General features: G+C 43.1%; 1 protein-coding gene across 1 annotated transcript in view; it reads right to left on the bottom strand.

The window, feature by feature from the left end:
- The window catches only part of skib (v-ski avian sarcoma viral oncogene homolog b), a 47,630-nt gene extending 37,403 nt beyond the window's left edge, over positions 1-10,227 (bottom strand). Inside the window, exon 1 of the mRNA XM_012873348.3 lies at positions 9,016-10,227. Within this exon, the coding sequence (XP_012728802.1) occupies positions 9,016-9,909 (894 nt within the window). The 5' untranslated portion in view covers positions 9,910-10,227. The remainder of the gene's footprint in view (positions 1-9,015) is intronic.
- Positions 10,228-12,810: the final 2,583 nt, after the last annotated feature.

Raw genomic sequence — 12,810 nt, 5'->3', positions numbered from 1 at the left:
TCCCCCCCGATCGGGATCTGCTAGCCATCAAAACAGGAGGCACGGATGAGATTTGGCCCAAAACGCCGTCTGAACACTGAGCAGTCTGTTTGGTTTTAGCTGCCTGAGCTAATCCTCCTCCCGATAGCTTTGAAGGTGTTTGGTGGGCGGATTGTAGGCGAGAGCAGCATGCCGATTTGTCATATGGCACCAGCAGGGCCTACTTCTGCTCTGGCTGGAGCTCCATTAGCACATCTCCAATGTGGTCTAACAGTTCTGCGGAGCTGCAGGTCAATTAAAGAGAGGAGGTTTAAAGGGATAAATATTGCAGTCCCGTTTGCGTGTCTTTTGGCCTCATATCAGGCTCGCGTTTGTGGATGGGGAACGTTCAATCGTTGGTTTTCTCTGCGCACGAATGTCTAATTCGTGCTCTAATTACAAAATTCCAGGGGGAACGGCTATAAATTGTCAAGATGCTGCGAACAGGCTGGGAAGGGAGGATTGAGTCGTTCTGCACTCCTTAAAGACAAAAAAAAAAAAAAAAAAAAAAGCTGACCAAAGGAACAGGACAGTTTTGATGTGCACCACGGCCTCTGCATTCCAGGAGTTATGTGGGATTATTGGAGTTTAAAGCCCCCCCTGACTGCAGCAGCTTAGTAGCTCAGCAAGCAGCAGATGCAGACTCCAGGATTTCCTGTCTACGCACCAGATGGGCCTGACTCTTAATCACAGAGTTGGAAACCGGGAGGTTATCGAGGAGGAATTGATGATGAGGATGATGATTGTGGAATTACACCAACCCAATACAGGCATCTGTTCTGCAACTAACAGCCCGACCGACCGACTGACTAAGTAGCTCGTCGGCTGCGGTCACAGCGAACGCTCGTCTCCTCCCTCGTCTGAATCCACGCCGATCATCGCTGGTCGTGCCTCCTCCCTTGCTCGTCCAGTTACACAGGAAGTCATTAGCACGCTAGCTCTGAGGCGCGACGTAAAGGTTTGGAAGGAGGACTGTCCCCATGAAGCGACGTGAAAGGAATGGGGCTGAAAATGGATGTCAAAAGGACTTTTATTGAAACGAAAGGTTGTTTTTCGCCCTAACCTGCATGTGGCATTTAAAAAATATATATGTTTGAGATAGTGATCAGCCAAAGGAACTTACCTTCAGTTAAACTAATTAAAAACCTGTTGGACTGCTCCTAGTGATAGAGTAGATGTTTGACAAATATGGCATCCCACAGGGATTTGGGCTAGGACACCTATGTTTATATTTTATGTAATAGCAATCTTGATAGAAATAGATTAAGCTTAATGTAAGCTTTTACATTACAATGGATCTAAAAGATCATTTTTTTCTGTAGTGATACAACAAGATGCTGCCAAAATAAGAAAAAAATATATTGATAAAGTGTTTCTTCAAGACTGAGCTGTAAAGTAATCCATAAGCAGTTTGTTCTCTGAAGTGCTTTGGTGAGTTTAGTGAAAATCAGATAAATATTAAGAGAATTTGACGCATAAACTGGGATGTTTCTGTGGTGCCTTAATTTTCTGTTGGATTGAGAAACACAACTTTTATGAATGCTACAGCATTGTGTTATTTTACAACCAAAAACTAATTTTCCACTAGGCACGGGTCAGTTACTGCTAAAAAAAAAACAAGATTTAAAAAAAAAAAATAAACCCGTTAAAATGTTCTCTCATACCGTTCCTGCCGCCTGCCCCACCTGTTGCTATGCACTGCTAGTCAGCTGGCTGAAAGGATGCTACGCCATTTTCCCTGTTTTACAAAAATTTACGAAAATTCATCAATTTGAAAATTCTTTACACACAATATCTGAGTTATCTTTATTTGGCCATGACTGTGTGCACCATAAAAGTGGTTACAGTGCTCGCGGTGTACATACATTTCTATATATAAACAGTATGTTTGTTTTATGGAGAGAGGAAAAAAAGAAAAAGAAAAATGGAGGCTGTGAGTTGTGAAAGGGCAATATACATATTTCCTTTCACAGGAGAGTAGCTGACTACTCAGGCTCTAAGATGTCCATTGAGTTCATTAGAGAGACAAGCCATAGCGAGTGGAAGAAAAGTTAAAATGCATAACGAGTCTTTTGGGATTTATATTTGCAGGCACAAAAAAAACATGGGCAGACATATTATAAGCACTAATGGAAGCCTTTACCCTTTCAGTATTAGATTAAAAAGTTATCTGTTATCTGTGCCGATTGCACGATTAATTAACCATTTATGCCCGGGTCAAACTATAAGGAGCAGTGTGGAAAAACCAATAGGTATCTGCACAATAGGTACTTGAAAACAAGTGTTTATATATTTATTTAGGCCCATGAGAAATGCCTTTATTAATATTTATGTTATGTTAGCAGAAGATTTTTTTTTGCTGCTTTTCTCATTTACGTAAAAGCACCATGTGTGACACCTTTTTGTTTTGTTTTTGACTTTCTTGTAAGTATTATATTTATTAGTTATGATACTATGAGAATTTAAGATTAGCTCATGCTTAGATATTAGTTATACAAACAAATTAGATTACTGGAATGGACGAGCCAGACCTAAAAAAGAAAAATCGGTTATTGGTGTCATGAGAAAAAGTCTAATCGGTGCGTCTTTAGCATTACGTTAAGACATCTTCAGCTTTTTTGAAATACCTTTACTAAAATCAAGGGGTCTCAGTGAGTTTCAATGCGTACAGCGTCAATGATATGAGAGAATTTGATGATAAAATTACCTAGAAGCTTTACATTTCTTTTAAAAATTCCAGTGATGATGATATTGAAGTTTTTTTTTTGATGTTGTTGTTATTGTCTTATTTCCAATCAGACATGCAGACACCACCACGGGCTCCTATCTGTCTTTTTCTCAGGGCATGACAAGGAAAATGGTGACACAGCAGTCTCACCAGTGTGGATTTCCCACCCTGAGAAAGGCTGGGGGGGGGGGGTTAAAGGCCTCTCCATGCAGCGCCCAAAGAAACAGGGCGCTCGCAAAGACCCGCGCGCCGCACTTCACAGCCTCTGAAAGCCTGCCCCTCAAACAAAAGAAGCAGCAGGTCTTTAGCACACATTACCCATGAGAGAGCCCCAGCTGACACCCTTTTAACACGGGGTCACCGCTGGCAGAATGAAGGCCACAACCCCCGGGAGCTCCCGACACCCCTTTGCCTCGACCCGCTGCCTCTACTTTGGCCGCGGCAGTCCGGTCAGCAAACGCTGGACGGCTGAAGGGGGCTGGGGGGGGGGGGGGGGGGGGTTTGACCTTTTTAAGAATAATATTCCCAGGGACAAGACGAAATCTGGAGCGTCAGCGGTTGAGATTAAAAGTATACAGTAGATGTGAATTTAGTGCGGCTGATACCGGTCCATGTGGTTGGGTCAGGTTTTAGCCGGCCCGGGTCAGACAGACCACATCGAGGTCCAAAAGTGTTGCACGGCGTCGGCTCTCAGGACTTAAAGGGAGGTCAGCGGACAGATGGGGAATGGAAATGAGCCGGCGGTGAGCTGATTTTAATCTGGCTCATACAGCTGATCCCAGCCATAACATTCTGCTGTTTACATTAAAACACGCGAGTAACCTCGATGTACACGGCGCCGCCCACACGCACGCAGCTCGCCCATATAATGGCAGCTAATGAGAAATAAAAAAAAATAAAAAAGGAGAACAATTCATCTTTAATAAAAAAAGCAAAGCACCTCATCTACTAGCCTTTGCTACACTCCAGGGTTTGGGGCTATTTGCATCGAGTGAGGAGAACAATGGGATGGGAATTGGCATATATTGGCCTCACTTGGATGCTTTTAATATCCATTCCTATTAAAGACGGTCCACACAGAGCCCCCTTTAGCCCTCAACTCGGTCAGATGATTGATCGCATTGGCCTTACTTCTTAGGGATTTTGTTTTTACAGTTAATGCACAGAGGTATTCCACTTCTGAGTGAAAAAGAAAAAAAGTTTTTTTTATTTTAATTTCAATCCTCTTTCTGAAAGATTTCCATGTTAATCAGAAAATCCAACATTCAGAAAAGCACTCCACTCGAGGGGTCAGCATAACGTAGGGACTGGAGTTTTAAACGGCGAAAATCGTCGAGGATTTCTCTCAAGATAATGAGATAATGTTGTTAATAATAAAAAAAAAAAAATACTTAAATATACAATGTTAACGTGGTTCTGCGCTGGCTTCTGTGTGTGGATGTAGATGTCAGACTGTGTCTAGCCTCTGCAGATATTAGAAAAACAATAAAACCTAATCTTTATCGCCCAAAGACTGCTGGAGACCGACCCACGCAACCCTGCGAGGATACGCAGGTATAGACGATGGATCTGTTTCAGCTGTGATACCAATTATTATTGTAGGTAGAAAAAAAGCTTCTTAATGACTAACAAAAATGCTTTGATGCCTTTTTTTCAATTTTCCATTTTAGATTCAATACGTCAGGAAGTCCTTTAAATTTGATGCTGGAGAAACCTGTTTATAAATGAGAGCAGCATATGACCCCCACCCCCTCCCCCACCTATTGCTGGACAGATGGCAGAAACATTGGCTCCTACACATTTCCTGTGCTTACAACAAGGACTACGTTGCAAAAACTTCACAGGATAATGTAAAAAGTAAAGGAGTGCCAACAATCGGTGTGACCAACATGATGCTGTTCAAAAAAAAGTATAACACAATAAGCACTTAAAAACTTCTACGTTTAGCTTGTTTATTCTAGATTTTTGCGTCTATCCATTAACATTGAAATGGCAATAATCGTTCCAGATTATAAATATTCAGAAGCAGTAGGAATTTTTGCTTTCCTGTATTAAATGCGAGCAACGTTTTTATGTTAACGCGATGAAAATGCGGTATCTCATACAGGTCACATGATTACTTAGCGCTGGAGGTGCCCTGGTCTGGTTTTTACTGGCCAATACTGACTTCCAGTCTTCTTTAAAGGCTAAGATCACTGGTCAGAACAGATCAGGGTAAAACTGGCCTATCTGGATCACTGGCCTGATTGATTAAACATCACTACCAAGTAATTACTGCAACCCAACCAGCCTTTTGGCTTATTGACATTGCACACGGTGATCTTGTGATGCACCAAGGAGTCGTCTAATGACCAGAATCGGCCGGTTTTCAGCTTGACCAGCCTTGACCGCCGGTTCTCCCAATGTGGATGTTGTTACTGCAGGGAAAAAAAAAAAAAGACTCAGGGCTGGATGAAGGTTTTCTGGAGATGTGAGAAGCAATTAAAAAAAGGGAACTTTATCTCTAAGGCAGCATGCTGACTGTTCTTCAGGCTCCTACAACAGGGCGGACCTCTGCAGGTCTGGCTGTTTTGTTCCTTCGGCAATTCATACTCGCGGTTTGGGTCGTTTTGTACCCATTTCGTTAACTTGGCTATGGTAGAAGAGCGAACTGAAGCGCATAAAATGAAGGCTGAAGGTGTAACAGTGAGGATGCTCAGTTTTATCCTCTGTTTTAACCTTTTGGGCATGTTCCATAACCTCTGTCTGTTAGGAGAACACGCTGGGTTCAGAAATGCTGCCAGCCTTAACGTAACTTATCACTAATTTAAGATGCTAAAGGCGGCTTACAAAGGTTAACTCCGACTCATTTTATTTTTTTGGTTTTAAATTGGTGAAATCCTGTTTCGTGTCTCCTACAAACATGGTGCATCGTTTGCTTTCCTCCTACCAGATATATCATACTGCATTAATAAACGACCGGGAAAGGCTAGAAAGTAGGGCTGAACGATTTTGGAAAATAATCTAATTGCGATTTTTTTTCTTAATATTGCGATTTAATGCGATTTTTTTTCCAGTTTAATTTATCATGTCTTTTTAAACATATACAAACAACAAATCAATTTGATTCCTCACCGTGTGGATAAGTTGTTAAAAGACCCACAGCATCTAAACTCAGAGCAGAAATGATTGCGTTCTGCCTACGATATATTTCAACCAAAATTGCAATTTTGACTTTTCTCTGCATTAACCACAAGCAACAGAAATGGCCTCTAAATAAAGATGTTTGTAAACAAGCACTATTCAAAACAAGAACTTTTAATGTTTCTATTAATCAGAATATTATTCAAGAGAACAGCTTTTAGTTGATTTGGACATCAATCCTTGTTGAACATAAAGTGCAACCAACAAGTAAGTCAATGTATTAAACTAATTGACCTGTACTTAATGCTTTGTATGATTATATAAACTCTAAAACAAGTAATAAAATTAGATTATCTCACTGCTGCAACTGTCTTCCCTTCCATGTGGAGGCAAACCCACTTCAAACATTTTACCAACACCTAATGGACGCGTCTAATTCCCTAATTGTTACATAGCCAAAAATTGCAGACCTCTGCGATTTGGAAATTGCGTTTTTTAAATCGCGATTATATTGAAAATGTGATTAATTGTTCAGCCCTACTAGAAAGATTTATTCTGAAGGCTGGTAATTATGGTCCTTTAAGAAAAATACCAATCGGGCCATAAATCTCTGATCTCAAGATCCCTAAAGATGAAATTTAAGAAAAGAATAAAGCTGCCGTTGGGAAGAGTGCTTGTTGTGTGTATTTCTCCATCTTTTATCAGGAAGCCATCTGGCTACTGGAGTGGACACAAGGCCGTGTGATTGGATGGTGTCAAAAGAATGGGGGGTTGGCTGGGTCATTATTTTCGCGGGGGGGGGAAGGGTCAAAGGTTGCGGCCCTTTGACAACACGTCAAGGCCCCGGCTCACAGACCTTCCAGCTTCTGAATGGGACGGTCTGCATCCCCCCCCCCACACCCATCACCCCTGCATTCTGCCCCCATCTGCACATCAGGCAAAATAGCTAACCGACCAAATGCTTCATCAGATGCAAAACAGGGGAAACTTTAATGCTGATTAAGTCCCGGCCAAAAAAAAAAAAAAAAAAAAACACCAAAAAACCTTTAAAGCCGCATCCACATTGAAGCTCTCAGCGGCTCCTCGGGCCGCGCCGGCTCTGCTCCTCTGTCAGCGCACAGGGAGGGAGTCTAGACAGATGATACAAGCAGACAAGGTAACCTGTCTCTTATTAATAAAACACCCCTGACATCAGAGAGGCTGTGGCAGGCCGATAACATTGTGTCTTCATTCGGGGCTGGGTAAGCCGAGCCAAACGCAGCCACGGCGAGTCCAGCTCGGCCTTTCAGCAGCTCGGCCTGTCAGGCTGATGTATGGGCAGAGCGCTGGCGAGTGGCTCCCCGAGGATCAGGCCTGTCTGCTAACTGGGACACGACTGACAGTGAACCACAGCGAACCCAAATTACCCCCCCCCCCCCAACTCTTCCTCCTGTCGGCTACCCTGCCTCCGTGATGCTCCGCGCACTTTGTCACACACACACTCTCAAAGAGAGTCAGGACCGGACATTTTTAGGGGAATCCATAACTCCACAGGTGATACATCAACCCTGCTGTCTGATGTTAGAAAGACATCAACCGCAACTGCAAGACGCCTGGAAACAAACCCACAAAACAACAAAAAAAACAACGACTGCAGACATTTATTTCCTGTTAGGAATCCATAAATTTGCTTCCATTGCTGCTTTTTTGGATGCTCAAAACCAGAATTAAAAAAAAGTCTTTATCTTTGCTTGCATGAGACATGTTTTGGGCCAGACTCCGGCTGGAGCAGCGCCACGGTGATGCATTCAGAGAAGTCCACTCATTATCAGAGTCCCACATAGCAGCTGCTCTGTGACGAAGAATCAGCCACCTCGTCTCTTGGCCCCGAGCTTCCCTGACCCACGCAAAGAGCTGCAACCCCCTCTTTTTTTTTTTCTCTTTTGCCTTCTCCCACACACACACACACACACACACACGTACACATTTCCATATTCTATAAACCTCATTAAACCCTGTTCCCCAAACCTTCTGACGCTGCCCCGCCTCCCTCAAATTTATAACATATATCATTGAGAGCTCGTTCATCAGGATGCAGATGACCTTGGATAACCTGAACCCCGAGGGGCGAGGTGGAGGTGGAGAGGGGGGGGGGGGGTGACAGGAAGGATGCTCGGAGGCATCAAACCCTTTTTCACATTTTGTCACACCACAGACCCAAACCTCATTGTATTTTGATTGGCTCTTATGCGATAGACCAATGCAAGGTGATGCATAGTTGAGCGAGTGACAAGAACGTTCTGTTTTATGAATAAATATCTGGAAAGTCCATGCTCCGTTTTTGCCAATTGATCCTCGTGAAATGGGTCAATATGTGGGGAGTGTCCGCGACTGCCAAAGTTCAACTCTTGCCACAGATTCGCAATGAGATTTGGGTCTGGACTTTGACTAGGCCACTGTAACACGTGAACTAAACCTTACATTGCTGCTCTGGCTGTATATTTTATCTCAAGTCTCTTTCAGCCTCCATTTTTTGATTTCTTTCCCTTTTTCTCTGCATTGATTTAGCATCATCCACCTTCTCATTAACCCTGACCAGATTCCTTGCTGGATAAAAAAAAAATAAAAAATCATCCTTCCCACAGAATAATACTGCCATTACCACTTTTCTCCATCCCGTCTCCCATGCACTGTGACCTTCCCTGCCCCTAACAAAAGAAAAGCCTCCCCACAGCACGATGCTGCCACCGCCATGTTTCATCGTGTGGATAACCTGGCCACTTTGACAGTTTTCTACCACACACAGAGGGGTTCGGACGTATAGGCCAGAGCAGTTCAGTTCTGGTTTCATGTGAGCAGAGCCTCTACAGACTTTAAAGGTTCTCAGGCACCACTTCCCACATCACAATTTAAAAAGAAGTCGAATGCTTTTGAAAGTCAGTGTGTGTGTGTGCTGATGTGAGGCGTTGAGCAAAGAAAGAGTGTAATTGCGCACATGGAAACTCAGAAAAGAGTCTGAGGTGGAAGTCAAAATTAATGCTAAACTATGCAGAAAATGCAGCAGGGCAGAGGCTGGAGAAATATCCACAGATCCCGAACAAATCACATTATTAAACAAAAAAAAAAAAAAATCCGGTTATCATGAAGATGAAGCAGACCAGACTTACTCTGCAGGATTTACTGGACAGCTTGGCCGCCAGGTCATATTTCCCCTTCAACTCTTTAAGCAGCTGCTCCAGGTGACTTTTCTCCTCCTTGTCGGTGTAGTCCGGGTCTAAGAGCACGTACGCCCGCCAGTTGGCCGAGTCGAAGCCCCAGTGCACCGTCCGGTTCTCCAGCCGCTTGTGACTGTGCACCACAAACTTGTGGGGCGGGAACATGAGTCTGCAGTCCAGGCACTGGATGCAGGCGGCGGCCGGACCCGCGTACAGCTCCGGGACGAACAGGCCCTTGCACCGACCGAAACACTCGTGGTAGACTTTGAAGCTCCTCTCGGTGCGCTCCAGCTCCAGGGAGCCCAGCTCCTTGTTGCAGTGGGGCGGGTAGGTCCCGCCGTAGATCAGCGCGTTGCACAGGCGCTCGGCGTCCGTCTGGGTGATGAGTCCGCACGACGGCGCGGAGAAGGGCAGGATGCCCACCACTTTGAGGATCTCCAGCTGATCCGCCGTGCACCGGGAGCAGTAGATGTGCAGGTCGTCGCACACCGAGTTGATCTGCTGCAGGGAGAAGTCTCGCAGGACGCTGTTGAGGATCTGCGGCAGGCACAGCCGCTTCTCCCCGCCGACCACGAAGCAGGAGATGGGCTCCCGCTCCAGCACCGTCTCGCACCTCTCCGTGGAGCGGTCGGACGGGATGAAGAGCGGGCCGGACATCACCGGCGGCGTCTGGGGCGGCAGCGAGAGCACGATCTCCGCGGATTTGCCATCCTTGGCGAAGAGCGCGTCCTGGTGCCACCGCGCGGAGAACGCCGCCGGTCCGCCGAGCGAGCGCATGGAGCTGAGGTGGAACTGCTTGAGAGTTTGCTGAAGTCCGGGATGGGGCTGGAAGCCGGAGCCCTCCATGTTGTCTGCGGCTGGAAACTCAAAATGAAAGCTGGGATAAACTCTCTGGGTCGCTCTTCCTCAGTGTGCGGCAACGAGCTCGCTAAGGCGCATTTCCATGTCGGACGAGAAGCTTCCCAAGCGCGTCCATTCAGAAAAAAAAAGAAGAAGGAGGAAAAAAAAAAACGTAAGCTGCTGGACTCACGGGGCAGTTCCTGTAAACCAAACTCACGAATAAAGTGGCGAAACCGAGGTGCGAAGAGTCGTTCAATCAGCAGGTCTACTCTGTTGAACGGAGATTTTGCGGTTTTACGCACTCCGAAAGGATCGTCTGCTCAGTCTGGCGTACTCGCAGTCTGTCTCCCCGCTCAGCCAGTCAGTGTGCGAGTCTCTCTCTCTCTCCCTCTCTCTGTTTGTTTGTGTCTGGTTCAGTCATTGAATCCCAGCCAGGAATGTGACTGACTCCCCGGGCTGGCTCTTCCCTCAGCCAGCTGTTCCTCCCTCTGCTTCATGGCAGCTGCACGCTGGAAAAAAAAAAAAAAAAAAAAAAACGAGGCGAGGGTGGAGCTCTTCAAAAATGAAGTTGAGTCGGCACATGTAACACAAACGTAACACTTTATCATTATGATTATTAACCTTGAAAATCTGGACTTCTGTTGCAGAAACTTGTAATACATGTGACATGTAAACACAAAAAAATAGTCCGTATATAGATAAAACTAGTGTTTTGCCTATATACGATCAGGATTGCAGTTTATTCTTTTTTTTTTTTTTTTTTTGCTGTTTTCTAATTTATAAGTGTTTCTAATAATGTAAGATTAATTACACTTATTTACCTCTTCTGTATACCAGTTATGGCAAACAGAGTAATTTTACATCTTAGGATGCTGTGTAGTTTGCACTTTGTATACTTTCTTTTAGAAAAGTGATTCTAATCTCGATGAGGTTTTAACTGTTTGAATAAAGGTCTAATAACTTTAACAGAACCAAAAAAAAAGTATTTTTTTTTTTTTTGGAGGGAGGGGGTTGCAAACATAATCAATAAGAGTTTATCATGATCAAAATAAGAAAATCATTATTTTTATTCCAATAAGGTTTATCATTTCTTTTTTTTTTTACCTTATACAACAACGACCTATACCCCTGAATACATGGGACAATATAAAGAAATAACAGGATGGAATACATAAACTACTGATATATGCATGTTGACAATGATATTCAATATATTATTTTAGATTAAGTGGCACATTTTGAAAAAAGTAGATATTAAACTTTTCATTGTTTACATTGCTGTATTTTATTTTTTATCAGTCTGATGTAGTAGATTCTATTCTAAGAAATTAAATAGTGTGTCTTCAATAGCTGTAAGCCAAAGATGATCTTATTTAACAGAAATAAAGGCTTTAAGACATTGACCAGTATACAAATAATATATGTAGTGTTTTACTTACTGAAAAAAATAACTCAAATGCATCCACAAAAACACATATACATGTATAAATATATATATGATTTGAATGTTTTTACAGTGTGGCATTAGCACTTTAGTCTTTTAATACACGAACAAAAGACATGACATAAAACGCCTGATATCCAGTGCAACCAATTGTATTCAGATCCCCCTTAATTACTAGATTAGCCAACAGAGTCCACTTGTGTGCAATTTAATCTCAGTATAAATCCAGCTGTTCTGTCAAGGCCTCTGAGGCCTGTTGGGGGACATCAGTGAAGTAACAGCATCACGGACGCCAAGGAGCGCAGCAGACAGGTCACACAAAGCTGTGGAGAAGGGTTAGGTTACAAAATAATATCCCAAGCTTTCAACATCTCACAGAGCTCTGCTCAAGCCATCGTCTGAAACTGAGAAGACTGCAGCACAACTGCAGGCCTACCAAGATACGTCCGTCCTGCCAAACCGAGAGGCTGAGAAGAGAAGGAGCCAAAAGACCCAACTCTTGAGGGAGCTACAGAGATTTACTGCTCAGGTGGGAAAATCTGTTGACAACAAAACTATTAAAAACAAATCTAGTCTTTATGAAAAAGAGGCATGCAGAAAACCACGAGAAGTCCTGTTTGCATTTAGCCACAAGTCGTGTCGGGGGCACAGCAAACATGTGGAAATAGGCACGCTGGTCAAATCTCACCAAATTAAACTCTGGGCATCATGTGAAACAGCCGAACACACAATCCTCACAAGGGTAAGTGGTAGTGGCAGCATCATGCTGTGGGAATTCTTCTCTTCTGAAGGAACAGGTAACTTGGACAGACATTATGGCTAAATGGACAGACCCAAACACAAAACAATCTCAGAAGAACACCTGTCGGGGTTTGCAAAAGATCTGAGACTGAAGCGGATGTTTACAAAAACCTAAACCCGCTGCAGTAGTTCCATTAAAAACAAATATTTAATTAAGATTAGCCAACAGCATTTAATTACTCACCAATATAAAGAAATGGAAAAACAAAAGTAGCAGTATCCTGAATTAGTGCATAAAATGGATTAGTACCGGTACATAAAAATCAATTGATAAGTTAATTTTATGTATGACGATGTGAAAACCTATCAAGTACAGGAATGCCGATTTGTCTTTAGATCATCGGAATCACAACTGTGTAATATGGTTATTCAATGTTGGGGCAATTTAAATAAAATAAAAATAAAAAACTGCAAGCTTTGAACAGAATGTCACTGATGAAAAATTACCCTAAAAAGGAGTAATATATAAAATATACACACAAATGCAAAAATAATATTAAAATATGCAAATATAACATTTAGTCATTAATACAAAGTACTGCCACATTAAAACAGTTGAAATAACATTCATATTTCTTCCACTGGAGGGCGGCAAAGTAACTCAAAAAAATCTTAGTGTGAAGAAAACTGATAAAAACGTGATTTGTGAGGAGAAAAAACAA

The sequence above is a fragment of the Fundulus heteroclitus genome, chromosome 20 (genome assembly GCF_011125445.2).
Source record: "Fundulus heteroclitus isolate FHET01 chromosome 20, MU-UCD_Fhet_4.1, whole genome shotgun sequence".
Classification (NCBI taxonomy): Eukaryota; Metazoa; Chordata; class Actinopteri; order Cyprinodontiformes; family Fundulidae; genus Fundulus; species Fundulus heteroclitus.
This window is presented reverse-complemented; position numbering and strand designations above follow the sequence as displayed.